General features: G+C 42.3%; 4 protein-coding genes across 12 annotated transcripts; 2 read left to right on the top strand and 2 right to left on the bottom strand.

Annotated features, from left to right (window-relative positions):
• Positions 1-4,647: 4,647 nt before the first annotated feature.
• LOC141045105 (uncharacterized) lies at positions 4,648-5,612 on the bottom strand. The gene is made up of 2 exons (XM_073532205.1): positions 5,102-5,612; positions 4,648-4,960 (listed from the first exon to the last, which is right to left on the bottom strand). The coding sequence occupies exon 1, from the start codon at positions 5,610-5,612 to the stop codon at positions 5,106-5,108; it is 507 nt and encodes a 168-aa protein (XP_073388306.1). The 3' UTR covers positions 4,648-4,960; positions 5,102-5,105.
• LOC112278712 (uncharacterized) lies at positions 4,648-8,852 on the bottom strand. Of its 3 annotated transcripts, none has more exons than XM_090256786.1 (2): positions 8,559-8,852; positions 4,648-8,048 (listed from the first exon to the last, which is right to left on the bottom strand). In XM_090256786.1, exons 1-2 carry the CDS (start codon positions 8,850-8,852, stop codon positions 7,608-7,610), a joined length of 735 nt encoding a protein of 244 aa, XP_090112912.1. In that variant the 3' UTR covers positions 4,648-7,607. The 3 variants fall into 3 exon arrangements, with proteins under 3 accessions (XP_090112912.1, XP_024368132.1, XP_073388303.2); XM_024512364.3 differs by having other exon boundaries at positions 4,648-8,039; XM_073532202.2 differs by having other exon boundaries at positions 4,648-8,039; positions 8,349-8,822.
• Positions 8,853-10,747: 1,895 nt separating this feature from the next.
• On the top strand, positions 10,748-15,424 carry LOC112278711 (uncharacterized). Of its 6 annotated transcripts, none has more exons than XM_024512361.3 (7): positions 10,889-11,030; positions 11,218-11,286; positions 11,399-12,371; positions 12,549-12,680; positions 12,848-13,462; positions 13,695-13,838; positions 14,116-14,627. In XM_024512361.3, the coding sequence occupies exons 3-7, from the start codon at positions 11,457-11,459 to the stop codon at positions 14,443-14,445; spliced, it is 2,136 nt and encodes a 711-aa protein (XP_024368129.1). In that variant the 5' UTR covers positions 10,889-11,030; positions 11,218-11,286; positions 11,399-11,456; the 3' UTR covers positions 14,446-14,627. The 6 variants fall into 6 exon arrangements, with proteins under 6 accessions (XP_024368130.1, XP_024368129.1, XP_090112906.1 ...); XM_090256780.1 differs by lacking the exon at positions 11,218-11,286 and adding an exon at positions 14,830-15,424 and having other exon boundaries at positions 10,890-11,030; positions 11,342-12,371; positions 14,116-14,406; XM_024512362.3 differs by lacking the exons at positions 10,889-11,030; positions 11,218-11,286 and adding an exon at positions 10,748-10,886 and having other exon boundaries at positions 11,342-12,371.
• Positions 15,425-16,292: 868 nt separating this feature from the next.
• On the top strand, positions 16,293-18,254 carry LOC112279177 (nascent polypeptide-associated complex subunit beta). 2 transcript variants are annotated; one of them, XM_024513365.3, is made up of 4 exons: positions 16,293-16,380; positions 17,325-17,392; positions 17,607-17,755; positions 17,869-18,254. In XM_024513365.3, exons 2-4 carry the CDS (start codon positions 17,325-17,327, stop codon positions 18,114-18,116), a joined length of 465 nt encoding a protein of 154 aa, XP_024369133.1. In that variant the 5' UTR covers positions 16,293-16,380; the 3' UTR covers positions 18,117-18,254. The 2 variants fall into 2 exon arrangements, with proteins under 2 accessions (XP_024369133.1, XP_024369134.1); XM_024513366.3 differs by lacking the exon at positions 16,293-16,380 and adding an exon at positions 16,440-16,690.
• Positions 18,255-27,855: the final 9,601 nt, after the last annotated feature.

Genomic DNA, 27,855 nt, shown 5'->3' with positions numbered 1-27,855 from the left:
CTACATAGTTAGTTTATTCCACAAGCTATTATATGGACTTAACTTGTTCCACAATCTACCAATGCATGGTGAACTTCTTGGCCAAGTTTTCAACCTACAAATACATCTAAAGTCAAAATTATATTTATTAAGCTTTTAAGAAGCTTTACTAAAAGACTTTATGAAATTAATCTATATTTACCTACTTCTATCTAATCATATAAGTAATTAATGAGGTAAATGTATGTATCCATGATTCTTATTTTTTAAAAAAGATGAAAACCATGATAATGTTGAACCTAAAAGAAGTGTACCAATGAATCTAACTTGTGATCCTAAAATTGGATAGCTTTGAAATTGAAGTTCAATCACAAATTATACTTGATTGATGAATCCTTGAAACTTGGAACTTGTGCCATCAAACTCCTTAAGCAAGACAACTCTTAGTTGTCTAGTACCAAAAGCATGTTCCACCATAGGAGAAGGGACATGATTTAATATACATGTTGAAGCACTTCCAATCATATCTATATCTTCACTTCCTGCCATTCTTGTTGCTCCTCGTAGTGGTAAATTAAGTTGATACATCACAAACATTAACTCCCTCAATTACTCTTGTATTTGTACCATTGTACCTTTCATTTTAACAAGCTTTACTTTTGCCTCTATATATACTATCTACCTAGGATCTATATGACAAAGTTTAATAGGACATCCAAAAATGTGTTGACTTTGTATGATACATATCTTGACTTGCAAGACAAGTTTTCTATATGGCTACTACATAGTTAACTAGTTCTGCAAGCTACGAATATATGTGGCACATGTATAGCTTGTTGACCAAGTTTCTAACCTATCAATCAACTACAAACATATGTAAAATCAAAATAGCATCTAGAAAGCTTCCATGAAGCTTTTCTAGAAGATATTTTGAAATTAATCTACTTTTATATTATTCTACCTACTTAGATTACAAATAGGTATATTTTTGTAGCACCTTGTCATCTCTTTTATTCTTTTATAAGCTATACAAATACATGCAATTTTACAGGGTCTATTATATTTATAAAGTAAAAGAATATAATTAAGCAAAAGACTTGATATGGCAAGATTTGGCCATTACAATAGATGCCTTATAATTGAATGTAGGAAGATTGTTAAGGCGAGTTGAAGCTAGTCTTGTATGATGATCGCTTAAAGTAAATACAAGGCACAATGGTTGCAAGACAAATACTATGCACCTAAGTAAAATTGAAATCAATTAAAGATTGTTGTATTTTATTTTATTTTGAATCTATAAAGAGAAGGCTATGATATCTTATGTTAGAGAATTAAAATTTAAGCATAGATAATTTCATGACAAAATAGAGGTGATGGCTCACATTTATTGATTGTTTTATTGTAAGCTATATGTGATGCAATTAGCTACTACTGAAATTAAAAATATTGAGTAATTAATATGAAGTAATGTAGATAGTAGATTAAATGAAGAAATGAAATCTAACCTTACAAAATTTCTTACATTGGTTGAACTTACGAAGGCATTAAATGTAGTGTAAGGTAGAAAATCTCCTTGATTTAATGGAATCATATTAAAATTTCATAAAATAATTTGAGATCTAATCAAAGAGATTATTTATTCATGTTTCAAGAAAATATAAGGGAGAGATGCCTTCCTCCAAGAGTAACACAAGGTTTAATAGCCTTGTTGCATAAAAATAGACTAATATATGAAATTTCTTATTGGAGGCTAATTACTTTATTTAATATAGGTTACAAGAGTTATGCTAAGGAATTATAATTTTTTCTTTAATTATTATTTATATAGATAATTAGTATGAAATAATTTTTCTTCTTTCTTATTCTTAATAACTTATTGTTAATTCATAAAACAATGGCATAGATATAAAAATTTGGCCAATCCATTTTTTGTCTAAAACTAGATTTCTTTAAAGCTTATAATATAGTTGAATGGAACTTCCTATTTATAATAATGGACAAGATAGGCTTTTCCAAAGAAATTAATCTCATAGTTAGACTATTATATATTAATACATTAGCAAAGGTAAAGATCAATGGATCATTATTTGAATCATTTTTTATTAAGAGAGAGATATGGCAAAGATATCCATTAGCTCTCTACCTCTTCTTTGTAGTTGTGGAAGCTGTCAATTCTATGATTTTTAAAGAAGTTGAACTAAGAACCATTAAAAGGATCCAACTTCTTATGAGACATAGGCAAAAAATCATGGTGCAATATGCAAATAACACTTCTTTAATCTTATTTGGCAAGGAAGAAAATGTGAAACATACTGCCTTCATTTTGGACACATTTTGCTTAGGTTCTAACTCAATTATTAATTGGCTCAAATTGAATAGCCATTGAAGATTTGGCTTTTTATCTACTCACATTTTGTTAATAAGTAACTTGAAAATATCTTGAGCAAATAAAAAGATAATGGGCAAATTACTAGATACATCTTTTGGCATCTTTCTTAGATCTATAGATTTTGAAACTCTTCTAGAACAAAAAATAGATAAGAAAATAAATCATTAAAACTTGCTTAATGTAACAAAAAAAAAGGTGATCAATAGTGTTTTATTTTCTCCCACATTCTTTTTTATATCACTTTAGAGTAGTACTAAATGAAGCATTTCTAAGATCAAAGCTTCTCTTAGGAAGTACCTAGCAATGAGAGAACCATCCAATAGATCTACATAAAAGTTGCATAGGCTTGATGCTATTAATCCATTTAAAAGAAGAGAGTCAATCTCATTAATCCAAATAATACACTAGTAGCATTAATGATTAAATGGATTGTGAAGGCTATAGAACCAAGTAACTCCAATTTACATCTAATGCTATGTCACTATCTTAGTCTTTTTTAGTCTTATTCAAGAGAGAGTTGGCAACAAAGTTAGGAATTCTTTACCATCATAAAATATCAAAGTCAAAAAGAATCTATGGTATGGATCAGAATTGTAATATCCTAGAAATCTCTTCTTTTTTTTATTACTTACCTTCTCCCAATTTGCTATGAGAAATGACTCAACTTTAGTATTTGGCATCATCTTGTAATCCCATGTATTAGCTCAAGATTTTCTAAGGTCAAAGCAATACAACTTCATCACAATGGGCTGAAAAAAATATAGAGATATGTGATAAAATCGTAACTTTCTTAATTTTTTGGAAGCCCAAAATCAATTTGGTTGTGAAAGAAAGAAAGATGTATAGGAGGCATTGATTATCTTTCTTTGCCAATAGTGAAGCTAGTTCATGATAGATCCAATAGCACAATTACAAAGGAGGGAGTAGGCAGAAGTCTACTCCATGAAGAACTCTTGCCTATGGTGGTATGACAAGTTAGTCCAATCGAAGAGATCACTTTGAATTTCAAAGAACATTAGATATTCCTTGCTATCAAAATATATAAGGTGGATGGCCGAACAAATTCTTTGATCAAAATTTCTATAGAATATTAATATACACAAAACCAACCAACAAAGAAGGCTGAGAATGCAATTGATGCCATCAACACCATTCAAAGATCTCAAATTGTATTTGTATGACAAGAGACAAGTAAAAATGCCATCATCTTATGCTATGGCTATATTCACCATCTAATATGAGATCTTGGTTGTTATCAATAGCTAAGGCGAGTCTTGTTCATGCATTATACAACAAAAATGAGAGAGCTTTGGCTTTAGGAGGGACTTGTGATCTAGAATGTGATAATTTAGAAGTAGAGCAGAATGCTGCCTTCAAATTTCAAGTTAAAGTGGACAAACATATAGAACATAAAAAAGATGTAGAAAGAAGCGAGGCTCCTTTTGCTTACTTAGCACTAAGCCGTAGTTATGAACAAGTAGAGAAAAAAAAGTAAATGGCATCATAGATCAAAGTTGCTAAGTGTGTTTGATAAACACCATAGAATTAGTCTTACATAGATTTTGGAAGTGTTGCTTTGCAATACAAGGTTGTAGATGGAGGATTCACATTCTCTAGTTACTTGTTTTGAACCCAAAACAAACAACTATATTGCAAAGGAAGGGAAATGATGGTACCATCAATAAGAGCCCTCCTATGATTACTTTACAAAATATTAGTATTGCAAGAACCACAACCAACCTGCATGCAACCCTCTTGTAATTTGCCTCTTTGTAAAAACATTGTTTATTTCCATACAAAATTCTGAGGCGCTTTAAGACAATGAGCCGGCTTTGGCTTCTGCTAGGGGGAGTGGTCATTAGGTTAATTTGAATCAAGAGGAATTATGCTGTTTTTAATGGAGTACATTGGGCAGTGGAAAAGCTATACCAAACAATCTGGTTGCACTTAGTAGATTATGGCAAAATGGCATGGTTGAGAACACAACAACAGATACAACTCAACTCAGACCCTTACAAGCTGATGAGTGGATTCAAGAGTTCCAATGACAATGGTGTACAACCGAAATTTTGGTTTCCTGGCGTCAAAATAAATAGGAGTAGAATCTAGTTAGTCCTAATGATAGTTTTGGCCTTAGTTGTAGTCAGTAACCTAATCCTTCTGGGCGGACATAGCAGAGTTTCTGTACACTAATCCTTGCAATAAATAAATCTTTATTTGCGTCAAAGAAAAAGAAAAAAGAAAAAAATCCACCGCACAAGTCAATATCAGGAACAAAGTTTTTTTTCGAAACAAACAGAGGTAGCCCTTTATTGCCATAGACATCATACTTTACAACCTGCCCATCCGAAGACGGCCTAGGAATGGACGACTGGTGCATTAAATATTAGGTGGCACAGTACACAACTTATCCTACACGACCCGCGTCCAGACAAAACGTCGAGGATCAACACGCGTCTAGCCGAGACCCAACCGCCCGACTGCTGGGAGCTCCTATGGTGGCTGGAAGACGAATCCCTTTGCGGCTCCTGACAATACCCACTGAGGGTTATCGTTCACCATTGAATCAAACACGCCTTGGCTGCACCACCTCTGCACAGAGCGACGAGCTAGTTTGGCACTAGTTACTCGCCGTGCTTTCCAATATTTACACACTACAGTCCACTCAACTTGCCCATAGTTAAGAATGCCAAGCCACACCGACTGTAACAATTTTGCTGAATGCCATCTGACCTCGTCAAACACATCGTCGTCTCTTTCCGCCCACAACGTCCGCAGGATCACTGTCCTCAGTTGCGATCACACCAGGCTGAACGGGGCCAACTTGCGTGGGAGTCTCTCTGAGAAGAGACCCTGACGTCACGATAGAGGTTGCCACGGTCCGCGTACATCCCTGCCGTGTACCAACGAGTTTAGGATATGAGTGCCCCACTGCCAAGCATGTTGTGCAAAGGGGCATTCCCAAATACGGTGGAAAATTGACTTCGACCTTCGTGGGCAGACGGGACAGCAAAGAGAAATAGAGTGATCGACCCCTCCTTGCCAGGCTTTCACCGCGAGGTCTCTGTGCCAAAAGCAACCAGAGGAGCCCCGATTCTTTACTCCCACGCTGTTTCACCCATACCGTTTTCCACCTCAATCTGTATGAATTCGCAAGAATGCGGGGCCACTTTGAGATGGCAGGCTTGGGGATACCGTGTTTCTCCCTGAGTAATTCCCTTCCTAACGTCGCGGAGTACTGCATGAACGGGACAGCCTCAGTGCGAGACCGCCACTCAAATTTACTCGGGTCCCACGAAAGATCAGCAATCTTGCCATAGAAGAGGAAAGTCGATTTCTTCTTTGGGTCCCTTCAAAATTTGACTACTCGGACCCGATGGAGCATATCCACTGTGCCTTGGCTATGGTCGAGATATTCTGGCTGCAGCCATCGAGAGGACGGGAGAACTGTATACCGCGTAGTGGCATGGGGGAATAATGTCACCGAAAGCGAACCCCCACACAACACTCTAAGCCTTCCGCCACCTGCCAGACCACTGTCGGGAAGGCCTCCTCGTTGGATTGGTAGGCTCCCACCCATTCTCCACTTCTGGCCGGGGGAGGTTCTTGTTCGAGGAGTGAGTTCCAGTGTCGGGAGAGGCGGGAGACTGCCGCCTCCCAAGCTCCGGCTTCCTCTGGTAGGAGTCCAAACAGCACAGCAGCTTCTTGATGGTTGAGGAACCTAGTGTTGATACTCGCATCACTTACCCGTCGTAGGCCTGTTTTGTGGAGCTGCGATGCTCGTAATTTTGAGAATCCAAGCCCAATAAGAGAGCACGCCGATGACCACCAAATGGACTCACTCTTCAGTAATTGGTGAGGATCATCACCAAATAATCAGCTCCCAATTTTTTTTTTTTTTTTTTTTTTTTTTGTGAAATTCTGTATTGACACTATCAGGGCCAGGGGCTTTTCCTGGGGCCATTTCGAGTATAGCAGCATCCAATTCACTCATGGTGATGGGAGCCTGAAGCAGGGAAATCATCTGGGGTGTGAGTCTGGTACTCACACACTCCAGGCAAAGCTCCAGCGCTTGAGCCCCCACTGCCGAAACAGTCGGAGCTGAGCATAGATCAGCATAAAACTTGGGGCAGATTCCCTCGAGCCCGGCCTGGTCTGAAACCAGGGTCCCACCCGCGTCCGTCAGCCCCGTGAGTACCCTCGCCTCCGCTGGTCCTTGTTCGCTAGGGAAAATTCCTTGGAACTGACGTCCCCGACGACTTTCCATTTGACCCGGCTACGAATGCGGGACCCTTCTTCCTTCCGCGCCTCGACTCTTGGAGCCCCTCGCCACAGCACCCAGCCGCTCTTGCAAGGAGACATCGTACGGGTCAGCCTGTAGGTCCTCCATGGTTTGAGACATGCACGTCCTCCAGTATAGTTCCTCACGGCGGTACTGCTGCGCCTTCTGCACGCTGTAGCCGTGGTAGTATTTAATGACCCTGCGTAGCTTCTTCAGAAAATCATCCCTCAGGTGCGAGGTCCAGATCTGGGCCACTCTTCTCTTCACGACTTCATCGGTTAGGTATCGCGCGCTCATTTTGAAGGCAGAGGGTCGAAGGGACAGGGGCACAATCTGCAGCGAACAAACTACCGGAAGGTGATCCGCGTGCGCATAGTCGCCGCGAATCGCGTACTCTGTGATGAGATTGTCACCTACCCAATTAGGCCGGAAGGTGTAGAATCTATCCAACCTGGCCATTACCCGGACTCCACACTGTCGCCTGTTGTCCCATGAATACCTGATTGCATTCTCATCAGGGGAAGTAGTCTTCGACCTGCAAAGCATTAATAAGAGCTATGAAACTCGGCTTCTCTCGCTCCGACACTAGCAGTCCGCTCGATGAGGATTTGTCGATGCGTCTTGTGACGAAGTTTCAGTCGCCACACAAGACCCAGCGGCAATCGCGAGGTAGCGTGACGACCAGCTCCTCCCACAGAGCGCAGCGCTCAGCAGGTGAGGTCAAACGTGGGCCGCTGAACTACCACGGGAGGAGATGAGTCCAGGGTCGAGCAGCCCATCGGCGGACTGGGAGGCGGAGGCATCTTATCTCCGACCAGCAAGGCACTCTGAAGAACCTTCTCATCGTTAGTTACGTTGGGTCGGACGGCGGCAGTATAGGGCTGAATACAAAGGACATTGATGCCCTGCCCACTTACACCCTCCGACGGTGCGGCTACTAGTGTAATCATCTGGTTATCAGAAGTTGCCCATGTTCGGATATCTTGTGGTATGGCAGTCACGTCCCTGCCCTCGGAAGTCATCGCTGTGAGCTACATTATTCGGCGACAAGATCAGCGGATTCTCCCTGGCAGTGCCTGATTGTAGCATGTTGACTGTAGGAGAGGGAAGAACGGGCACTAAGCTTGGTGAATGGCTTCCAAACACGTATCCAGTGGGTACATCAGACTGAACCCAAGTCGGAAGCGCTTTTTCAGGCCCTTGGGGCTCCGTAGGTAACCACTCCATATTGGCGTCAGCCTCATTATCTCCAAGGCCAGATGTTCTCGGGCTGAGTCTTACTGGGGTCATCGATGTGGCTACTCGGCTCCGATTAAAGGAAGGAGAGATTGCCGGATGTGTAAGTTCTACCATTGTGTCAAAATGGGGTCGGGGAGGGGGTTGCTCAACCTGCACCCACTGCGTTCCGTTAATCCCTCCTCTCCCTCTTTGCACAATGGGGCGCTGAGGAGCGGAGCGGTCAGATTCAAAAGCAGGGCCACGGACTGACTTTTACCGTCTGTACACTTTCTCTCACCCATTCCACTCATGCTCAGGTGTCAGACGAGACTCCCCATTCGAATAGTGGTTACCTGACCGAACAGTACATTGGCTCGACGGTTCAGGATCGCTCCTCTGCCTTACCTCCAAGGACCTAGACGACCCCACTAAAATAGTGGGATTTTGCCCAACCACAGTAGGAGGGAGAGGGAGCTCCACCTCGTGGTTTCTAAGGTTGGTCGACGACGGGGCTTGTGGGACAGAGGTAGCTGACGCCCCTGGTTGTGGAGGTGTCTTAGTACGGTTTTCCCTGCCCCCGATTTCTTTCATGCTTCTGGTTCCTGTGCATTCTTTTACCAGATGGTTCGTGCTTAAACAGAATTGACATCGAATCGGCAAATTACAGTAGTCAACAGAGATGAGAGAGACCTTCCCCGTTGCTTCGTTACTGACGGATAGAAGCGTACGCCATTCAACACCGGCCTCCATCGCCACACAAAACCTCTGGTCCGAGCTCACGGCGCTGCGATTGTCACCACCCAGCAGAACCCGTAGCCCGCTCGCAATCTGGTTGGAGACTTTCATAAATTCCCCAGGGATACCGCGCAAGGTAACCCATGTGGGAACCCGCAGTCCGATGTGGGAATGCTTATTTGCATCAGAACCCAGAGTCCAGGTCTGTAGAATGCACATCTCCCATCTCAAACGATAGGGGGTAAGCATGAGTAAGCGTTGAGTTGTAACTTCCTTGGAACCAAGGACCTCAAAATAAACTCCTACCTAAATCCCGACCTAGCACTACATCATCACCTACTAGCTCTTGAATTAAATCGAGCCACTTATTAAGGACTTGGGAGGGCTGCTTACCTCCTACGAAGTACGCGACGATGGCGCTCTCCTGCCTAACCACCTCTTGATCCACAGTAACGGGGAGAATTTCTGTGTGTAATAAAAAAAAACCTGCACTGCTACGTGCGTAACCCTGCGGCAGCGATTCGCCCTCCCTCGGAATCGTGCGGTGAATAGTGGCAAATTTACCCGTTCTCGTTACTGCCGCTACCAGTTCAGGTTCGACGGAATCCTCATTTCGAGCTGATCGCCCAAACTCCCGGATGTCCTCCGACAGAGAAGGCGCAGTAGGAGCGTGTGCAATCTTTGACTTTGCCAAATCTGCGTACGAACAAGAGCCAGCCATTCCACAAACCTGAACAAGACCTCAACCCCAAACCCGAGCCCTAACCCCATCTCTCTAAAAATAACCTGCTTTTCACCTTACAGTTCCACCCTCCCGTGTATCAAACCCTCCCAATTCTGGAAGTTTGTTGACAAATTATGCACCATGTGTGCATTGCCATCAGAGGATTGAAGTTAAAAATCACTCATACATGATTGACTACCTGTCCGCAGCGGAAGTTTGAGCAGCTCTGTCGAGCATACGCCTTCAGAGCTTCATCATGCCCTCCGCCTCAAATTCCCCCATTTGACTCGAATTGCATGATTTTGCACTAGTGTTACTCAATCTTGTCCTTCAGGAAACTTGCAGTCTTGCAGTAGTTTTTTTTGTTGATGATTCTATTGATGTTTCTACTCATGGCTTTCACGGAGACTTTACTCAGTTTCTGAAAAGGAAATGCTTTGACATTTGCTCTGAGTGGAGGGGGGGATTTTAGCACCAACGCATGGTGCAAAGATAATAATTTTTTTATATTATTAACTAGTTTCACCTAAATGAGCATGATTATGTGAATGAAATTAGAAACACCCTCGAGGAGAATCAAGTCCCCAGGTCCCCAGGGGGCCTAGATTCTGGCTATCGTGCAATTCTAGGGACATCAGCCTCACCATTGGAACAAAGATTTCTTAGTCATTCAGACGCGACTTACTAAATCCGGGGCATTCATAAATGGCATCTCCGTGAGAATCAGCACCTGACATAAGAATCCAGTGTAGCATTTGACTGTGCTCTGGTCATGGATTAGGGTTTTGGACACGGCTCCCGGTGCGCCTCTCCTCTCTTAGATCCCAACACTTGTGATTCTGCAATGCAATATTCTCTGACACAGCCTAGTTCCGCTGCGGCACACACTCGTAGAGCAGCAACCGTGGCGTTGACTGCCATTGTCGAAATTGCTGGTTAGAACATCTCACGCCTGCTCACCAATCCAACAGAGTCCCAAATCCACATTGCTCTCCGTCTTTTTTCCCACAATTTCGACCGAGGTGTGCAGGATCTGAGAATGGCTCGCTCGTTTGCGCATCCGGTCCCTTCGCACTCGACCCATAAATCGCCTCATTGTCTGAAAAAGTCTCCGACGCTGGTGCAAACTGGCGGTGAACACAGACAGCAATCGACGGGCCTTGTGACCACTGGCGATTTAGTGCTTGCCAATTCCGTGCGGATTTGTCCTCTTCCGCCTTTCGTCGACGAAAGTTCATGAATGAATAATGTATGTTGGTTGGGATGTTCCATCTGGAACCGACGTGGCGATGACGACGCCCTGATGCGTCGACGAGCTTGTTCACCTCTCTGCCGTGCGCAATCCAGTTGGCTGCTCAGTAGAGACCCCTCTCGTTGGCAAATTTCTCTCGTACTCTTCGCGCTTGTAATCGTTTCTGCCTAAACTGCTAGATGAATTCGTTCTGGGCAAGAAATTTCACGTTGGGTGGTCTTCCATTTCCTGTTTCGATACGTGTTTGCAGACTTCTTCATGACATTGCAGAACTCGAAACATTCCTCGCTGCGGATCCTGCTCCTTGGTGAGAGAATGCCGATAACGCTAGTTTGAGGCTGAGAGGCGCGGAGGACGGCAATGTGTCGGTGCAGCGTGTTACGAGAATCTTGATATTTTTGCAAGTAGACCCAACGATGGCGGAATCATTATAGGGTTTTCCTTTTTGTGGGTATGGAGGGACACGGGTTCTTACTGAGGGAAATTATTAGCGGCTTTTGGTTTGTTCCACAGTTTAATCGTATTTGTGGTTGGGATTCTCGTGTGGGAGAGGTCACGCTCGAGTGGTTTTGTGTGGACTTTTTGTTGTTTTTGTAATTCTCTTGTGGGATATTTGAACTTGTCGTTGTGCTTCGCAGACTACCAGTTCTCGGTGTAATCTTCCTGTTTAGCTTACGGTAGTCAGCACCAAGTCGTGAGTCGACGTCGTAAGTTACTTCTCATTTTTGGGCGGACTTTTCACAGCTTTGTGTCTCGTTTCAGGCATACTATTTGAACGCATCATCAATATCTGAAAATTTGTGATTTGTGAGGAATTAGGGTTTTCAAGGCCGTTGACTCTGGTAGTTGCACAGAGGGTTTAGAAGAAAAAGCAGCAATGTTTTTTCTGTATAGAGGCGAACTTCACAAGGTCTCTGGGATTCCACGCCGGTGGCCACTTCCGCAACCGACCATCTCGCTATCTGCATTTAGACAAGCGCTGGAAAAACGAAATGACGCTTTGCGCAGCATTTTCGCAACCCCTCGCTTTACTACCTCCTGCCTAACACGCCAAGAAACTTGTGTCTCTGGCTCCCAAAATGTTTCACCTACACATGTTCATGCTATTGAAGGACCCAGAGAGGATCCAGAGACGGACATTGGACGAGAAGGGCGGGGAGAGAGTGATGGTCAGGTCAAGGAAGATTACATGGATGAAGATATTGATGATGCGGGAGAAGATGGAGAAGACCGGAATATGCAAGGACGAAAGACCCGACATGGAAGCTACGAAGAGGGACACAGGGATGGAAGCATACCCATGGAAGATTCTTCTGCTCCGACTCTATCTAGAGATCACTCCCTCGATAACAACAAGCCTCGGCGCGAACCTAAACCAGAATGCACAGATGTAGCGGATATGGAAGATCATGTGGATTGTAAGGAAAGAAAGAAAAGGAAAAGAGAGGAAGCCCCTCCAATTGAGGCAAAGAAGGGTAGGGTGAAGGTGAAGGAGGAGGTTGTAGCTACTGGCGCACCGGTTGCTGTCGAGCCTGCGGCACTTGACGCAGTAGCACGTGAGGTGATGGAATTGGACCAGAAAGTTGTGGAGAATGAGGCTGGGGATAGGGGTAACCTCGAAAACGATAGCACTGAAAAAGAAGGACCACATGGTAATCCAGAATTAGCATTGATAGTGAAGGAGGGTGATGGTCAGACGGAAGTGAATCATGATGAAGAACGGGATTTTGTCAAAGTGGAAGCTCCTTCTACACCACCTGTACATTCCGAGGAACTAAATATCGGAAAGCCTGTGAGTATTGTTCAGATTTCCCATGGTCTGCTATCTACTCCCTGCTGCTCGTAGATGACCAATGCTGTGGCACAAATTAAAAAAAGAAAGATCTGTCTTCCTTTGCATTTACGTCATGATTATAGATCATTAATAGTTGCGCCTTTTAAGCTGTGATTCTGAAAATAATCATGACAGACGGAAGGGAAAGAACAAGCTGGGGAGGCCAAAGTAACAGAAGACGCAGCAGGTGGCAAGAAGGCAGAGTTGGAGGCTAAACTTGAAAAGTTGACCGCTGAAAAACATCACCTTGTACAAATGTTGAAGCAGGTCTTACAAATCACAATTTCTTTTGTGCTGTGGCAGTAAATCTCTACCATAGCCGATTGTTAGCCCAGTGAGATGAGTTCTTGATGTCCTATGTAGGTTTATCATGGTATTCACAGGATCGTTGCCATGTATTTGGATGTCGTCTTAACATGTTACGGCTTGTTCAGGTGTTGAGCACTGAGAAGGTATCAAAGAAAAAAGTTCAGAGTGCAACCCAGTCTCTATCTGCTCCGGGACCTTCTTCTGCTCCTGGGCTCTTATCTGCGTCTCAAGATGTCCCAAGCAGTACAGATGTGCCTGCCGCACCAGTTGTGCATTCAGAGACTGCTAGTGCAGCTGGCGCTGAAGTCACTCCTAAAGTAGATGTGCATACTGCATCACGTCACTCACAGGTTCGGTCTCATAAGTTAGGACGTCAACTAAATGCGTCACGGCTTGTTCAGGTGTTAAGCACTGAAGAAGAATCAAAGAAAAAGACACACAATGCGTCTCAGACGTCACCCACTCCTGGACTCCCATTTGCTTCTCAGGCAGCTTCTATCAGTGCCGAGGTACCTTCTGCCCCTGTCGTGCAGTTAGAAACTGCTAATGCGGGTGGCGGTGAAGTCCAAGCTTCAGCAGATCTTGAAGAAGGGGAGTTGGAGTATGCAAGAACACCTAGTCCACCGCCCTCTCATGCAACGATTGCATCACACCCCGCAAGCCACGGAACACATTCTTCTCATGGAGCGACTCCTGCATTGGGTCCATTGCTTGGCAGACAGCCACAACACTTGAATCAGGTATTTAAAGATCGTCTGGTCTTCCATTTTGTTAGGAAAGGGATTTCCGTTACTTTACAGGACGAAGGCTTTTTGCTGAAAACATTCTTCTGGTTAGCTAGGGATTCTCATAAACTTATAATCTCTTTGGCTACACTGCTTGATCTCTTATTCTCTGCGGAAGTGTGCTTACGATCTCTGATGATATTATCACATATAACAAATCTCAAGAACCTTCGTGCTTGTGTTTTAGGGTGGATCAGCACGGGGTGGTTATTATCCACAGGGATTAGGCCTCCCGTCTCCAAGTTCAGCTGCCGCAGCAGCTTTAGTGGGTGCAATATCCCCAGGGACTGGTTACATGCCCCTTGTCAATCGGCCTTATCAACACCAAATGGTTAGTCATTCTCGAGGGTTTGAGTATTCAGCTTTTTTCGTGCTTAATTTGCTTGACTACCTTGCCTCTTTTACTTGCTCTTAATTTATTTTATATCCTTATTCGTGTTGTGCTCTATGCTATCAACTGGTTCTTTTTCTACGATATTTTTAGTGACTCAGATGTCCGCGTTTTGGCTAATTTTGACACTAATCATGTACTTTTTTGGACCTTTGCAGATTTGATTAATTTTAGAAATTGTTTGTATGAGTTGATATTTTGTTTTGCTGTGTTGTAGGTAATGCAGCACGCAGCAGCAGCAGCAGCATTACATGCTCAGAAGGTTGCAGCAGCAGCGGCCGCTGCTGGTCACTCTCACATGAGCCCCATTCTAGGAGGAGGAGGACCGGCAGGCTCCGGCAATGGGATTTCTAATGGACCGCCTGGCTTTGGTAGTTATGGAGTCCCTCCAGCTGTGCATGGGCACCATATGCCTCAGGGCGCTTCTCCGGGAGCTAGCCACATTGCAGCACAACAAGGAGCTTCTCCTTCTCTTCTCACCACTCCAAGAGGTGCTCCTTACCATGACGTACGGAACTTGAATCCTGCTTGGAATTTGCAGAGATAAGGATACGGTTGTCATGGACCCTCTAGATTTAATCCAGTAGAAGGTCAACATATCTGTTAGTGGCGCTTTTAGTGAGTCTACATCGGGTTGTTGCCTAATTCATTAGTGAGATGAATCTGCACTTTGGTGCGTGATGTGAAACTTTGCAATATTCTTTACTGAAGGTACATTGCTTCAAGAATGGTTTAATTGCTATAATTCTTTTCCGAAATTATATCACGGTAAATAATCTTTAAAACATTTTCAGGACTTGACTAATCATTGTGAATTCTAAGTGATGATTCATACAATTGTTTAATTTCTAAATGTTCTTTCAGATAATATTAGCAATTGAATCTTGGCATTGAATTTAAGGTCTGGATAACTTTCATCTCTGTGATACAGGCTAGATGAGAGTCACAGACAAAGGCAGGTTGTGGGGAAAGATGTTCCAATGGTTCTGAGATGAGGCACATGGCATCTGTGTATATTGGAAATGTCTATCCTCTGCAAGGCCTGTTTATGGCGACAGGGCAGCAGCATGGGGAGCAATGCTGTTTAGACATATGGTAACTTATCGGAATGGTCATGTCCATATCAATTTGTCATGGTGTAATTTACTGTAAAACTTCTTCACAATTGTCAACATGTTTCAGGATGTTGTGAGGTTTTTTTGTTAGATTGAGATGGTAGGTTAGGAATCAGGTTGATAGGTGTATATAATGGTATGTAGAGATCTAAGTGGATATGGTTTATGTCAGCAACACAATCAATCTATGAGGGTTGACAGTGTTGCATTGAGGAATGATAAGGTGAGGTTTCAGGTATGTGAATTAATTCACAAAGGTACTTATATGCATGTGAGCAATACTGTCCTTACTTGTAAGTATCTATTTCTTTTAAACTAGAATTAGCATAGATAACCATGTTTCATTTCCAAGCAAATGTACTGATATTGTTGAATGTCAAAATGTTTGCTCAACTTTTTAAAAGTTATTAATAGCATCTTGAATAAATGTTGCTGAAGGTGATTTGGTTTTTTGTCTTTGTTGAAATTTGAGGTAATGGAGAAGTCTTGCATCTGAGATGATTTAAAATGCGCCACAAGAAAATCTTTAAAATGTATTGTCTTGTGATATATATATATATATATATATATATATATATATAATACATACATACACACACTTTAAACCTTGACAATATTCTAAAATCATAATCACTTAAATGGGAACAAATTTACAATTTAGTATATTGGTCTCTTGAATTATGTTGGAAAAGTTGCTAAAACTGAATGTTTATGGAATAGTATCTTTTATTGAGTACAATGTTTTTGAGTGGCAAAGATTATGGAGTGGTAAGAACCAAAGAGTTGTGTAGTATTCTATTTTATTCTAAAATTTTCCAAATCAGCCACCTTTTGGCTTATAAAATGCATCACAAAACAATCACCTCTCACAAGCCAAACTCTGTAATTTCAATTGTTTAAAACAACTGCATGTTACAATGGGAACCCGTTTCAAGTTGTCAAACATGCTCATTGCCACTAGTTGCCAACGCTCACTCCAAAAACATCAAAAAAAGTAAAGAAAATAGGATAATGTTGTTTAAGTAATGCACAACATAAATGTGCGTCTATATATGTGTGTATATATATATATATATATATATCTATACATCCCAATTCAGACACACACACACACACACAGTGAAAGTTAAGTTTTATATTTCATTTCAGCAGGTAAAATCGGTTGCCGTGGGAAATGTGTGGAGGAGGAGCACCGCGGGCACGGGTGCCCGTGGGACCCTCTTCACTCCAGCCGCAGTGACACACAGAGCGTTGCCCTAACATCGTCCCTTTCCCTTTCCCCTTCCTTCCTGTGTGTCTGTACAGCGGAGCTCACAGGGTCAGCTCGGCATCCCTCGCCGAACCAGTGTCGCCGACGGCCTTCCAAGGTACGCGTCTTCCCATGTCTTCGATTTTTCTGATTACCCAACAATTGCTTTGTCTCGATGATGCTGATTCGCTCCGGAATACTGCATCGAGAGACTGTTTGTAGGTTCATTTTCGTTTGGTTTGTTCCGGTTTGTGTTTTCGGATAAGTCTCGTTTCTGGGTGCTTAGTGTAGGTTCATTTTCGTTTGGTTTGTTCCGGTTTGTGTTTTCGGGTAAGTCTCGTTTTTGGGTGCTTAGTAACGTTTGAGTCGTCTTCTTCGACGCTCTGAAGCCCTTGGTCAAGTGTTTGTTGTGGAGACGAAGGGCTTAGGTAATGCGAAATTTTTCAGTTTGCCTTTTACGTTTTTGCTATTATTGTTAGTGTTGTTGTTACTGTTGAGTTTATGCAGTTTTAGAGAGAGGAAAGATAGGGAATGTTATGTTGAGGTTTGTCTGCAACCTGGAATGGTGGTGGGGTTACTGTTTTGCACAATTCTGCCACCGTCGTGCAGGGGCTTCTTTGTTTTGAGTAGATGAGCCAGCGGTTGCTATCTTCTTGGGAGTGAGTTAGATTAATGCCCTTTTCCTGTGGACCGCGCTACAAATTGTTTGGGCAACTTCTTGTGTGCTTCTGTGTTGCATTGATAATGCTCTTCCGTGTTGGAGTGTTCCCTTTGTTCTTCTTTGATTGTTTTGATGTTGAGCTGCTACCAGCACTTTCTCTGGGTGTGCTGTAGCTCCGAAGTCATGTGGTGGCGTGTGGCGAATTTATGTTGATTTTGAAGTGGCCACTCTCGTTCTATTTCTAATTTGGGGGAGGGGAAGGGGGAGGGGGTTTGACCCTGTTAAGATCACTGTTTACTAGTATACATAGTATTTCACATAATCAGGTGTTGAGTAGACTTTTAAAGAGTATATGTTGTTACTGCATGGCATTTAATCATCTTGAATGGAATGCCGAGCAGATGGATAGAGAGAAGCTAATGAAGATGGCTAGTGCAGTGCGCACTGGTGGGAAGGGCAGTGTCAGGAGGTTAGTGATGATCCTTTATTCTTCACGTCCCCGTGATTGAAACCCGTGTCCTTGCGTGTGTTGTATGCACCTCCAAGGATCTTGCTCAGTCTTGGTTCTCTTTTATTTTCCAAATAAAGATATCACAAAACTGTTTTTTTTGAAATTCTGGATGTCTGCATAATCTCATTAATCTATTATATCATACCATTCATTTTTTCGTTCCGTCTAACAGGAAGAAGAAAGCTGTGCATAAGACCACCTCAACTGACGACAAGAGGTTGCAGAGCACCTTGAAACGACTTGGAGTGAATACCGTTCCTGGAATTGAGGAGGTCAACATTTTTCAGGATGAGTCTGTTATCCATTTCGTGAATCCGAAAGGTATTACTTTCCGTGCTGTTAGTCCGTTATCCATGACCTAAAACGACAAAACACAAGTTTATTTGGGAAGTACAGGCATCTAAATGAAAATACCTTTATTGACGTGTGTGCAGTGCAAGCCTCCATTGCCGCCAACACGTGGGTGGTGAGCGGACCTTCTCAAACGAAGAAGCTCCAAGACATCTTGCCTAGTATCATCAACCAGTTAGGACCTGATAAATTGGATAACTTGAAGAAACTTATCCAACAATTCCAGAAGAAGGATAATCTTGAGGGGATTGAAGAGGGAGACGATGATGTGCCTGAGTTAGTAGAAGGAGAGACGTTTGAGGAAGCATCCAAGCAGGAAACTTCCAAGTAGGAATATCTCAAATAGGTGATGAAGGCCACTGCAGAGCTCCATCAAGTCCTGTGTAGGTGTCATTGCAGCGTTCTGGCGCAAGCTGGACAATTTCGAAGTTCGTATCAATGAAGTGTAACGCATGGGTTACCAGCACAACTTCTTGTCTTGTCCAAAGCTAATGAATGAAATAGCTTCTCAAATACTACGTCACTTCCAAAGATTTAACATAAACGAGGCGTCTAATATGCTGCACGAGTCTTCTTAAGTTGATTAGCGTAAATCTCAGCTCTTCTGCCTATTGAACCTCTTCTTTACACTGTAATCCTTACGAGTGTCCAGAGATGCTGGCATCCGTTTCTCTTGGCGGTGATCTTTGCTAGTGAGCTTTTCTTTCGTCTAGCCCTTTGTCAGACTTGTTAGAAATTCCAATATTGTCTTCGAAGGTGGTGTCCGGGCTGTCCAGATTGTTTGGGATAATGCCCCTTCGCCAGAGTACTGGCTTGATAAACAGTAACTGTAATGGTTTTTAGGATTTTGAACATTCGCTGCAGCAGAATTGTGGGCGAGACACGTTATCAAGAGGAACTGGTGAGCCGTAGAGATCCTGCCCACTGACAAGAAAGTCGTATTCAAAATGCCCAAATATCGTCAGTGTGTCGTCGGTTGAATGAGCACCATTTCAAAGAGGAGTCCTGCTTGCAGTACATGAGAACCATGTTATTGTACTCTAGGCGGCTGGATGTGATATCAAAGGTTCAGTCTAAAGCTGAGAAGTCCAGTCCAGTTTAAAAAAAAATCTTGGACACTCACCTCTCTAAAGTGTGTGGCTAAAGTGTGTGGCTATGTATGGCTAAGGGGTGACTCACTAAGGAGATCACTACAAGGTAGTAAAGCTCATGAAAAAGAACAAGTCTCTTAGGTGATCCAAAGCGGCACTTGGAGATGATGACTTGGGGAGGTCGCATGAGCTTAAAGTGCGTGAGGACTCCCTTGGCCCCGCCATGGTGTAAGGATGCCATGGGATGCTTGGGTTGGCTCCAAGTACGAAGGGGGTGTTGGCCAAAGCATAAAAGACGCTCTAGGGCGACTAACATTGAGAGAGAGAAAAGCTGAAGCCCCTCTCACCAAGAAGTAACCTTGGTCTTGGGTGTTGGAGAGTAGTCCTCGGTGCAGGTGACCAGGAGGCCAAGAAAGGCGTGGGATCATCTGGTTCAGCTACTAGGTGAAGGTTAGTGGAAAGCTACTAACTTGGAAGGGTGGTTGGATGTAGGTGACAAAAATACTCAAGGCTAAAAAGGAAGTTTTGGAGTACTACATTGGTATCAGAGCGGGATTAGTCAACAAGGCGTGACTAGACCAAGTAGTTGTGGCGGCGAGATTTTGAGACTTGAGCCATAGCTAGAGGAAAGAAAGTGGTGGCTGAGTCTTCACAGAAGCAAGGTAAAGACGTGAATGTGGAAGAATTCTTAAGGCAAGAGGACTTGGCAAAGAGCCAGGATACCTCGCCTAAGAAGGCCATCAGAAGGAAGAACCCTTCCAAGAGAGATGCTGGGTCTCCAAGTGAGAGAGCTGGTATGTTAGAAGGAGATGTGGGGGCCCAAGGCAGTGGCATCTAGAATGAAGAGACCCAAGGGGGTTCGAGTAATCCGAGTGGATATGCCAAAGAAACATCACGTGAAGAGGGTTATCAAAAGTTAAGCTCCTACTCTTTGAGTGGAGAAAGTAAAGCCACCAAATTAGGAGAGGGTAAGAGAAGGAATCCAAGCAGGAGCAAGGAGCTTTCGAAAAAAGAAACAAGGCAGTCCTTTCAGGGAAGAGCTAATCAACCAGACCCAAAGTCCAGGAGCGGGCACCAAGGTCACCTTGTCCTTCATTGAACTTATGAAGTTAGTAAGGTCGGAAGTAGCAAGAGTCATAGAGCGCTGGATGGAGGGAAAGGAGGTTGAAAGGGGCACCTTACGTAAGGTTTCCGCTCCCAAGAAATGGAGTGATGTGGAGGTAAGGAGACCCATGAGGAAATTTCTCGAAGAATTGGAAGTGTGGTTTGAAGCCAAAGACATCCAAGGGGCAAGAAGAGTCAAAACCTTGCCCACTCTGCTTGAAAGCACTGCCTTAGAGTGGTATTTAGTAGAGAAGAACAAGTCACCAGACAGTTTGGAGAAGACATGGGAGGAAGTAAAGGAAATGTTGTTAGCACGTTGTCGTATTATGTGCTTTCCTGCTCGAGAACGTGCCGGGCGTCTGGCTGTAGAAGGTAGTATGGAGATTCGCCGATAGTCAAGCAGTCTATCAGTTTTTGACTGCTGGAATATAAACGACTGCAACAATGTACCGTAAATCTATACAAGTGCTCTTCGACTGCTTGTCGAAGTCCTTTTTGCCCCAGCCGGTAGGTCCCTAGACGTTACAGAGAACCCCGTACAATCCAAACTGTTAACCTTCAATACTGCTTTGTACTTACGATCTTGTATCCACTGACTGTCTTGTTAGATTAACCCAATAAATTTCATTCACTCCGCATACTCAATCCTATAGACACCCTTTTAATCCTTCAATCACAGACGTAACTCGATTTCACAAAATAGTCAAGAGTATTCAAACCCACTTCATTTAAAAATCCCGATTCACCATTACAACACTGACTTCAGCAGCGATTGCCTCAGTCTTCCCCAAAACTCTACGAAGAAGAAAAATCCAAATTCTATGTCTTTCCTTCCCCGACCCGAAGCATGAAGCTCCTCTCTCTAATTCCCTTGATCTTCAAAAACCTCTAATAAAAAAAACCGAACTGGTAACCTTGCAGAAGCTTGAAAAATCCTTCCCCCCCCGATTTCCCTCAAAAAAAAAAACCCACCCCCAAAACTATATCCCACCTAACCTTATCCTCTGAATTTCTTCAATCTTCCGTCTTAGATCCAGAATTGGCTCCCACCTCAAGCTTGGATCCGAAATTGGCTCTCGCCGTCAAGCTTTCTCCTCCGTTTTTACCTTTAAGAAATCCATTTACCGAAAACAACGTTCCCTGAGACGGCACAGAGAACAGGACAGCCTGAAACAGAATCGAACCCCGTAATCGGGACCACATTGAGTCGCCCGACCAATTCAGGTCCTATATTGGGAAAGATGCCCGTAGTAATCTGGATGTTCCCGTAATTGGGTCAAATTGGTCCTCGCGTCAGATTGGCTAAGACCCGTAGTAAGACCTGGATTTCTCGTAATTGGGTCAAATTGGTCCTCGCGTCAGATTGGCTAAGACCCGTATTAAGACCTGGATTTTCCCGTAACTAGACTGCATTGGGTTGCTCCACGAATACAGGTCTCATATTGGGTAAGAGGACCCGGATTGGATTCTCGAAATTGGATCCAATTGGCTCTTCAAACCCGTCGTGTGAATTGGTCCTTCTCATCCTGCTAACTCCCGTTATTAGAATTGAATGGAGCATTTCAGTATGCCCCGGCTGACTGTAACGGAGTGACTGAACCTGACCACTCAGTATTTGTACTGGAGTTGGTCGATGCTCCCAATATTCGAGGTAACTGAATATTGATAAAATTCTCCTTACTTTTTATTTTCACTGTATAATCGTGTTACAATACGACACCCACCCCCTCTGAACCTGTGCATCCTCCGGTATGCACCAATTTACCCAATTACTGTTTGATTCAGAATATATCTCCGACGTCTTTGTCTAGTTCGTCGTCGTCACCTTCATTATCCATATCACTTTCATCTTCTTGCTGCGGAATCTCTGTACCTTCATTAAGGTCTTCCATATTCATCTCTGCGTGTCTTCGTTTAAATATTTTTACTCTCTTCCCTGCAATTGGTATTTTCAATTTTGTACCATCTAACTCCCGTAATGAGTAAGTCGCATTATCATGAACAGTTGTAATAACATATGGTCCAAACCAACGTTTTGAAAATTTCCGCAAAGTACTATGTTGATTATCCAGACTATTGTCATAAACAAGTACCCAGTCACCTTCCTCGATTGCTTTTGGTCTCAATCGATGTTGCTTATCGAATCGCGCCTTGTTTTGTAACCTTGCTCTTTTTAACCTTTCCAATGCTATCTGGACATCTTCCGTTCTTTGCTCCAATTGTCGAATCCTAATAGCCAGAAGTTCTTCTCTTGTCAATCCATCTTCCCATGGTAGCATACTCCAAGTAAGTACCTTTTCTTCAATCGACATAATTGGTTTTTGACCTGTCATAAGTTCTACTGGCATATATCCTGTCACCGAACTATGTGTTGTTCGATCAGCCCATAATGCAAATGACAAAAGCCGTGGCCACTCTTTAACCTTCCCATTACAAGCTTTAACCAATGCTTTCACAATCGGCGGGTGACCGCGTTCGCTTTTCGCATTTCCTTCCGGATTATAAGCAGTAGTCAGTGATAGTTTAACTCCACATTTTTCAAAGAACTTACGAGCTTCTTGTGCATTTAATTCTCCACGATCTGCAGTGATTTTTCCTACGCACCCGTAACGGCAAATGACATCTTCAAGCAAAAACCTACAAATCCCCTCTGTAGATTTTGTCCTCAATGCTCTTCCTTCTACTTGATTTGATAAATCTTCACAAGCTAAAACCAAATATCTTATCTGCCATAACCCAACTGGCATAGTAACCAAATCAACAACCCATTTAAAATGAATAGCCAGAGGATACGTAGGATGAAGACCATCTCGATGTCGGATATTAGAATACGATTGACAGATTTCACATGACTCTACAAATGAGAGCACATCTCGATACATATTTTTCCACCAATATCGTTCGTTGAGTTTAGCAAAAGTAGCCCAGATTCCTCTATGCCTTGCCCATAAACTATCATGAAACTCCTTTAATAATTTTAGTTTTTCTTTCCTTTTGCCTATCACTCGTTGTGGCATCCCAATTCCTTTCTTCGGTCTCTTCCATAAGAATCCATCTCGAAGTAAAAATCTATATGTTTTTTTTCTTATTTGTTTGAATTTTTTTGTAGACCAATTTTCTTGCTTAGTCAAGATATTCAAGTAATGACCAATATCCAATAATTCTCCTTCATAAGATTCTTCAAGAAATAGCTTGTCTTCTCTGTTGAGATTTGATATTGAATAGAATTTCAATCCGACATCATCAATGTCTTCAACCATTTCATCCTCCCTCTCGTATCTTGCTCGAGATAGCATGTCTGCTACTAAATTGTCCTTTCCAGTGATATGCTTAAATTCTGGATTTAGTGACTTAATATAAGCAATCCATCTCAACATTGCAATATCTGGCGTTGAACAGTTAATAATCATTCCAAGCAATGGCAAGCAATCTGTTTCAATTACTACTACTGCCCCAATCAAATAGTCCTTTTCAGCTTTCATAGCCGAAACGACTCCCCAAAGTTCTCTTTTGACTTGCGAATATGCACGCTGACGAATACTTAAAACTTTAGCCCCAAATCGAATTGCAAATCTACTCCCATTCGAATCATCTTGACCCACCGCCCATCCAATGGCAATTGGACTAGCGTCTACAGTAAGAATCACTGGTCTATTGCACTTATAATCAACCTTCCTCAATATTGGAGGTGACATCAATAATTTCTTCAATCTTTGCATTGCCTGAATATGCCTTTCTTTCCATTCAAATCGGTAACCCTTGCGTAACAGTTCATATAATGGATCCGCTATGTGAGCAAAATGAGGGATCCAGATTCGATTAAATACACATGCACCCAAAAACCTGCAAACCTCTGTTAAAGAACCACAATCCTCTTTCATCCTTCCAATTGCATCAATTTTAGTCGGATCTGGTTTTCTTCCGTAAGATCCGCATAAATGTCCAACAATTACAACCTCTCGCACTCCAAATACGGACTTCATACCTGATAATGTAAGATGAACTTCTCCAAGCCGAGTTAAAACCTTTTCACAATCTTGTATATGATCAACAACATATCTGCGACATCCCCTCGTATCTAAAGTTTCATTCTTGTCTCCTTCTCTACACCCTTTTATAGGAACATCATCCAGAAAAGGCATAGTCTTTTCCGGAATAAAATCTCTCAATACCTTATTCATCCCATTCATCATATGCGCAACTGAGTTGGTCGTGCCTTGAGGAAGAGTGCACATTCTAACCAATCAAAGTGGTGTTCTCATCGTTGTCATATCTCTACTTCCTTAGGCAAGTTGAAATTGATCATAACCTGAATACAAATCACCCATTGAATAGATCGCCCTTCCAGCAAACGCCTCAGCAAATTCATCCACAATAGGTCCAATTCCTGCATTCCTGACAGTTACAGCATTCACCGGCTGCATATCTTGAATAAACCGTAGTGACCCATTTTTCTTAGGTACCGTAAACCATCGACTAGAATACGGCGCAAATGAAGGTTCTAATATTTTCATCTTTATCTTTTCTTTCAATAGTTCCACCAATTTAGGTAAATGTGCCCTCGGTACTGGAATTGGTCTTAGATTCCAAGGTACATGCGGTACAGTGAAGATAACCATATGTGTTATAATATTTGGATCCACACACCCAATTTCATGAGATTCGAAGGCAAACGATCTACCTTGTTTAGCCAACATCTTTTTGAAGCAAGTAATTTCCTCCGGCAATAAAGAACCATCAGAACCAATCTTCAATTCTTCAAAAGTCTCTTCAGTAAACTGATGTCCAATACTCATTGGATCTCTTAAACTCGCTTCTTTTGATGCTTCTCCCATTTGTTCTTTAGAATCCTCTGGTAATGGTCTGGCAACAGGCTTTACCTTCTTATCTGCCGTTTTATATCTCGTCTCTACTGTGACTTCTCGTGCTTGAAAAGATTCAAGCATGGTATAAACCTCTCTCGAATGAATCTCAACAATCTTATCATTATCCCCTAACCCAATAGATGTAATCAATTCCACTGAATCTTCCAGTCCATTTTCTTCATAAACATCCAAAATCCTCTCATCATCTTGCAATGTACCTATCTTGCGTAACTGTCCTTCAATATCATAAAATCTTTTTCTTTCTTTTCTTTTAAAATCATCAACTTTCTTATACATAATATTTCCATTCTCCAATATACCAATAAAACTCGCATCAAAGGTACCTTCATCTCGCGAGAGTACCTCCTCTTTTGTACCTCCATAATCTCGCTTTACAGTGGTACCTCCCCAAAATCCTTAAATCCTTCAACAATCTTTGGCAATGGTTTCTCCCTCAACCTATCTCGATTCCGTTCATGGTTAGGAGGTACTGTTAGAAATTGTACAGCTTTCCTCCTATCTTCGCTCCGTACCCTTGCATAAGCAGAACCATCGTCAAGTACCTTTGTTTCCATCCATGTTGCCGTGATATAAGGTTGTCCTAAAATCAACGGATAAGACGTTGTATCTTGAACGAAGAAATGTTGCTCCGTAGCAACATCCCCAATCCGAATTTTGACATCTGGATAAGCTCCATATAATTCGCCTCGTGTGTTATTAGCTGCTCGTATTGCCCATCCATGTTCCATATCAATTGGCCATTTTTGCTTCTTATAAAGATCTTTAGACATGAGATTTATTTCAGAACCATGGTCCACCAAAGCAACTATTGGTTCCTCTATATCTCCTACCTTCACCAATACCTCAGTAGTTGCCCTTGCCCAATGCTTTCGAGTATAATGGCTCAAAGTTTCCATTCCCTTGTCACTAGAATCTTCGAAATGTACTTGCTGATTATACCCATTCTTTTCATTTGTTGGTTGCTTGTAACCCATATCAACCTCTTCTTCATCTCTACATATTCTTGCATCAATAGCATGACTCATTCCAGTTTCGCTCATATATTGCCTCTTTCGCTTAATGCTGTCAATGATAACATCATGAAACTCCTTCTTTGCAATTTCCAAGACTTCTTTCAATGTGAATTCCACCTTAGCATTTAATATACGTTCTTCCAACACCCCTTTCAAATTTGTTGCCGCTTCAATGTCAGAAAGTAGCTTATAAGCAATTGATTTGCCCTTATCTTTTGTCTTCGTTGTTTTTTCTCCCAATGATGCTGAGGTATCCTTTACAGGCAATTCTTGTGAAGCTGCCTCCCGAGCCTTGTCTCCTCGAGTTTGCCTCTTAAAAGAATTTCCTTCTCTAGTATCATCAAAATTTCCTCGTCTTTTTTCTTCCATCAAAGCTTCATGTTGGCTCTTAGCAATATATGCATGAACTGAAAGAGACTCAACAGGATCCTCCCAACCTGTTCTTCCTCGTATTGTAGTTGTAGTTCTCAATAACGCTTCTCGAGGTAATTTTCCTTCTTGCATTGTAGAAACGGCAGAAGCCCAAAACTCACTAGTTTCCGTACTTCCACCAATTGCATCATCTACTCTAGCACCATAACTTGCACTTTCTCGTACTACTGTTTCATGCTCTTTTAAGTAATCTTGAACCAATGCTCTCATTCCTCCCTTGCCAAAATTGGTTTGAAGAAGATCCTCCCTATCTTTCAATGCTATCTTCCCATCTTTCCAGCAAATAATTCCCTGCCGTATCATATTATTAAATTCATTGTAATCTTTTCTAGTGTGTGAAGCATCATCACACTAAATGCATCTTTGTACATATCCTTGTTTTGAAACATTCTTCAAATTGTTTATAGAAGTATTCTCTTCAAGTCTTGCCAATTTGATTTAAAGATCTCGCATTCCTCGTATAATTTCTTCCATATCCATATCTGCTTTCTTTGACAAGGATGTCGAAGGTTGAACTGTAGGCATTGTCGGTGGTGTAGTACGTACTGGAGCTTTGGGTGCTTGTACTAGTTTCGGAATATTACTCCTATCCTTCCTCCTTTCTTTTTTTGTAAGTAACCCCACCGCATCTTCAACGTTCTTCCACTTTGTTGTCAATCCTTCATCTTCTTCTTTGTCTTCAAGAAGGGGTTCTAATTTCTCTTGCAATTCTCCATCAGCAGCTTGAAGAAATAGATCAACTTTGTTCGGCTCCAATGTCAATTTTTCTACCTTCGATAATTGAGAGTACTGCCTCTCAAATTCCCTTAGTAGCTCTGTTGCTTGCAAATTCTTATTGGGCCGTTCAATCCATCCCAGAAACAGCTTCTTAGTAACGCGATCAGCATCTTCCAAGAAATATTCGTCTTTCAATGCATGTGAAAAATCCTCCCATGACTTCCCACAACGATCCGTAATCGATGTAATGTGGTCCCTTATCTCCGGTATCGTGGCAAGTTCAAATAGTGCAACCATTTTTCTCTCAGAAATCCGATTTAATTCCATTTCACGAACATAACATCTTAAATACCTTGAAATATTCCTCCCATCAAATTGATCAATTTTATTGACCACTGCTTGCAATGCTTTGGTTGCCAAAGCTTCCTTTCGATCATTGCTTTGCTGTTGCTGCATTGACAATGAGAAGGCTTGAAACAAACTAGCAATAGACGGATCCATGTGCATACCTTGTCCTTTAGAAGACTCCCCACCAGAAACTTCTCCCAAAAATCCTTCAAAATTTTTATTTTCGTTTTCCATAAAAATAAAGATAAAATCAACCGAAATCCAATACCTTCTACCTCAAGCTTTCACGTCGGGTTCACCACTTATGTCATATTACGTGCTTTCCTGCTCGAGAACGTGCCGGGCGTCTGGCTGTAGAAGGTAGTATGGAGATTCACCGATAGTCAAGCAGTCTATCAGTTTTTGACTGCTGGAATATAAACGACTGCAACAATGTACCGTAAATCTATACGGATGCTCTTTGACTGCTTCTCGAAGTC

This window comes from Physcomitrium patens, chromosome 2 (assembly GCF_059467195.1).
Source record: "Physcomitrium patens ecotype Gransden chromosome 2, ASM5946719v1, whole genome shotgun sequence".
Classification (NCBI taxonomy): Eukaryota; Viridiplantae; Streptophyta; class Bryopsida; order Funariales; family Funariaceae; genus Physcomitrium; species Physcomitrium patens.
Note: the sequence above shows the minus strand (reverse complement) of the source record. Positions and strands in the feature narration are given on the sequence as shown.

Excerpts from the sequence above, each read along its gene's own strand:
- LOC141045105 (XM_073532205.1), bottom strand. The coding sequence starts at position 5,612 with ATGCAGTACTCCGCGACGTTAGGAAGGGAATTACTCAGGGAGAAACAC.
- LOC112278712 (XM_073532202.2), bottom strand. The coding sequence starts at position 8,822 with ATGTGCATTCTACAGACCTGGACTCTGGGTTCTGATGCAAATAAGCAT. Across the intron at positions 8,040-8,348 it reads CCAACCTTAGAAACCACGAG|GTTGAGCAACCCCCTCCCCG; the intron begins GTGGAGCTCCCT and ends CAGTGGGTGCAG.
- LOC112278711 (XM_024512362.3), top strand. The coding sequence starts at position 11,457 with ATGTTTTTTCTGTATAGAGGCGAACTTCACAAGGTCTCTGGGATTCCA. Across the intron at positions 12,681-12,847 it reads TTGTACAAATGTTGAAGCAG|GTGTTGAGCACTGAGAAGGT; the intron begins GTCTTACAAATC and ends CGGCTTGTTCAG. Across the intron at positions 13,463-13,694 it reads AGCCACAACACTTGAATCAG|GGTGGATCAGCACGGGGTGG; the intron begins GTATTTAAAGAT and ends CTTGTGTTTTAG.
- LOC112279177 (XM_024513365.3), top strand. The coding sequence starts at position 17,325 with ATGGATAGAGAGAAGCTAATGAAGATGGCTAGTGCAGTGCGCACTGGT. Across the intron at positions 17,393-17,606 it reads GGGAAGGGCAGTGTCAGGAG|GAAGAAGAAAGCTGTGCATA; the intron begins GTTAGTGATGAT and ends TCCGTCTAACAG. Across the intron at positions 17,756-17,868 it reads CCATTTCGTGAATCCGAAAG|TGCAAGCCTCCATTGCCGCC; the intron begins GTATTACTTTCC and ends ACGTGTGTGCAG.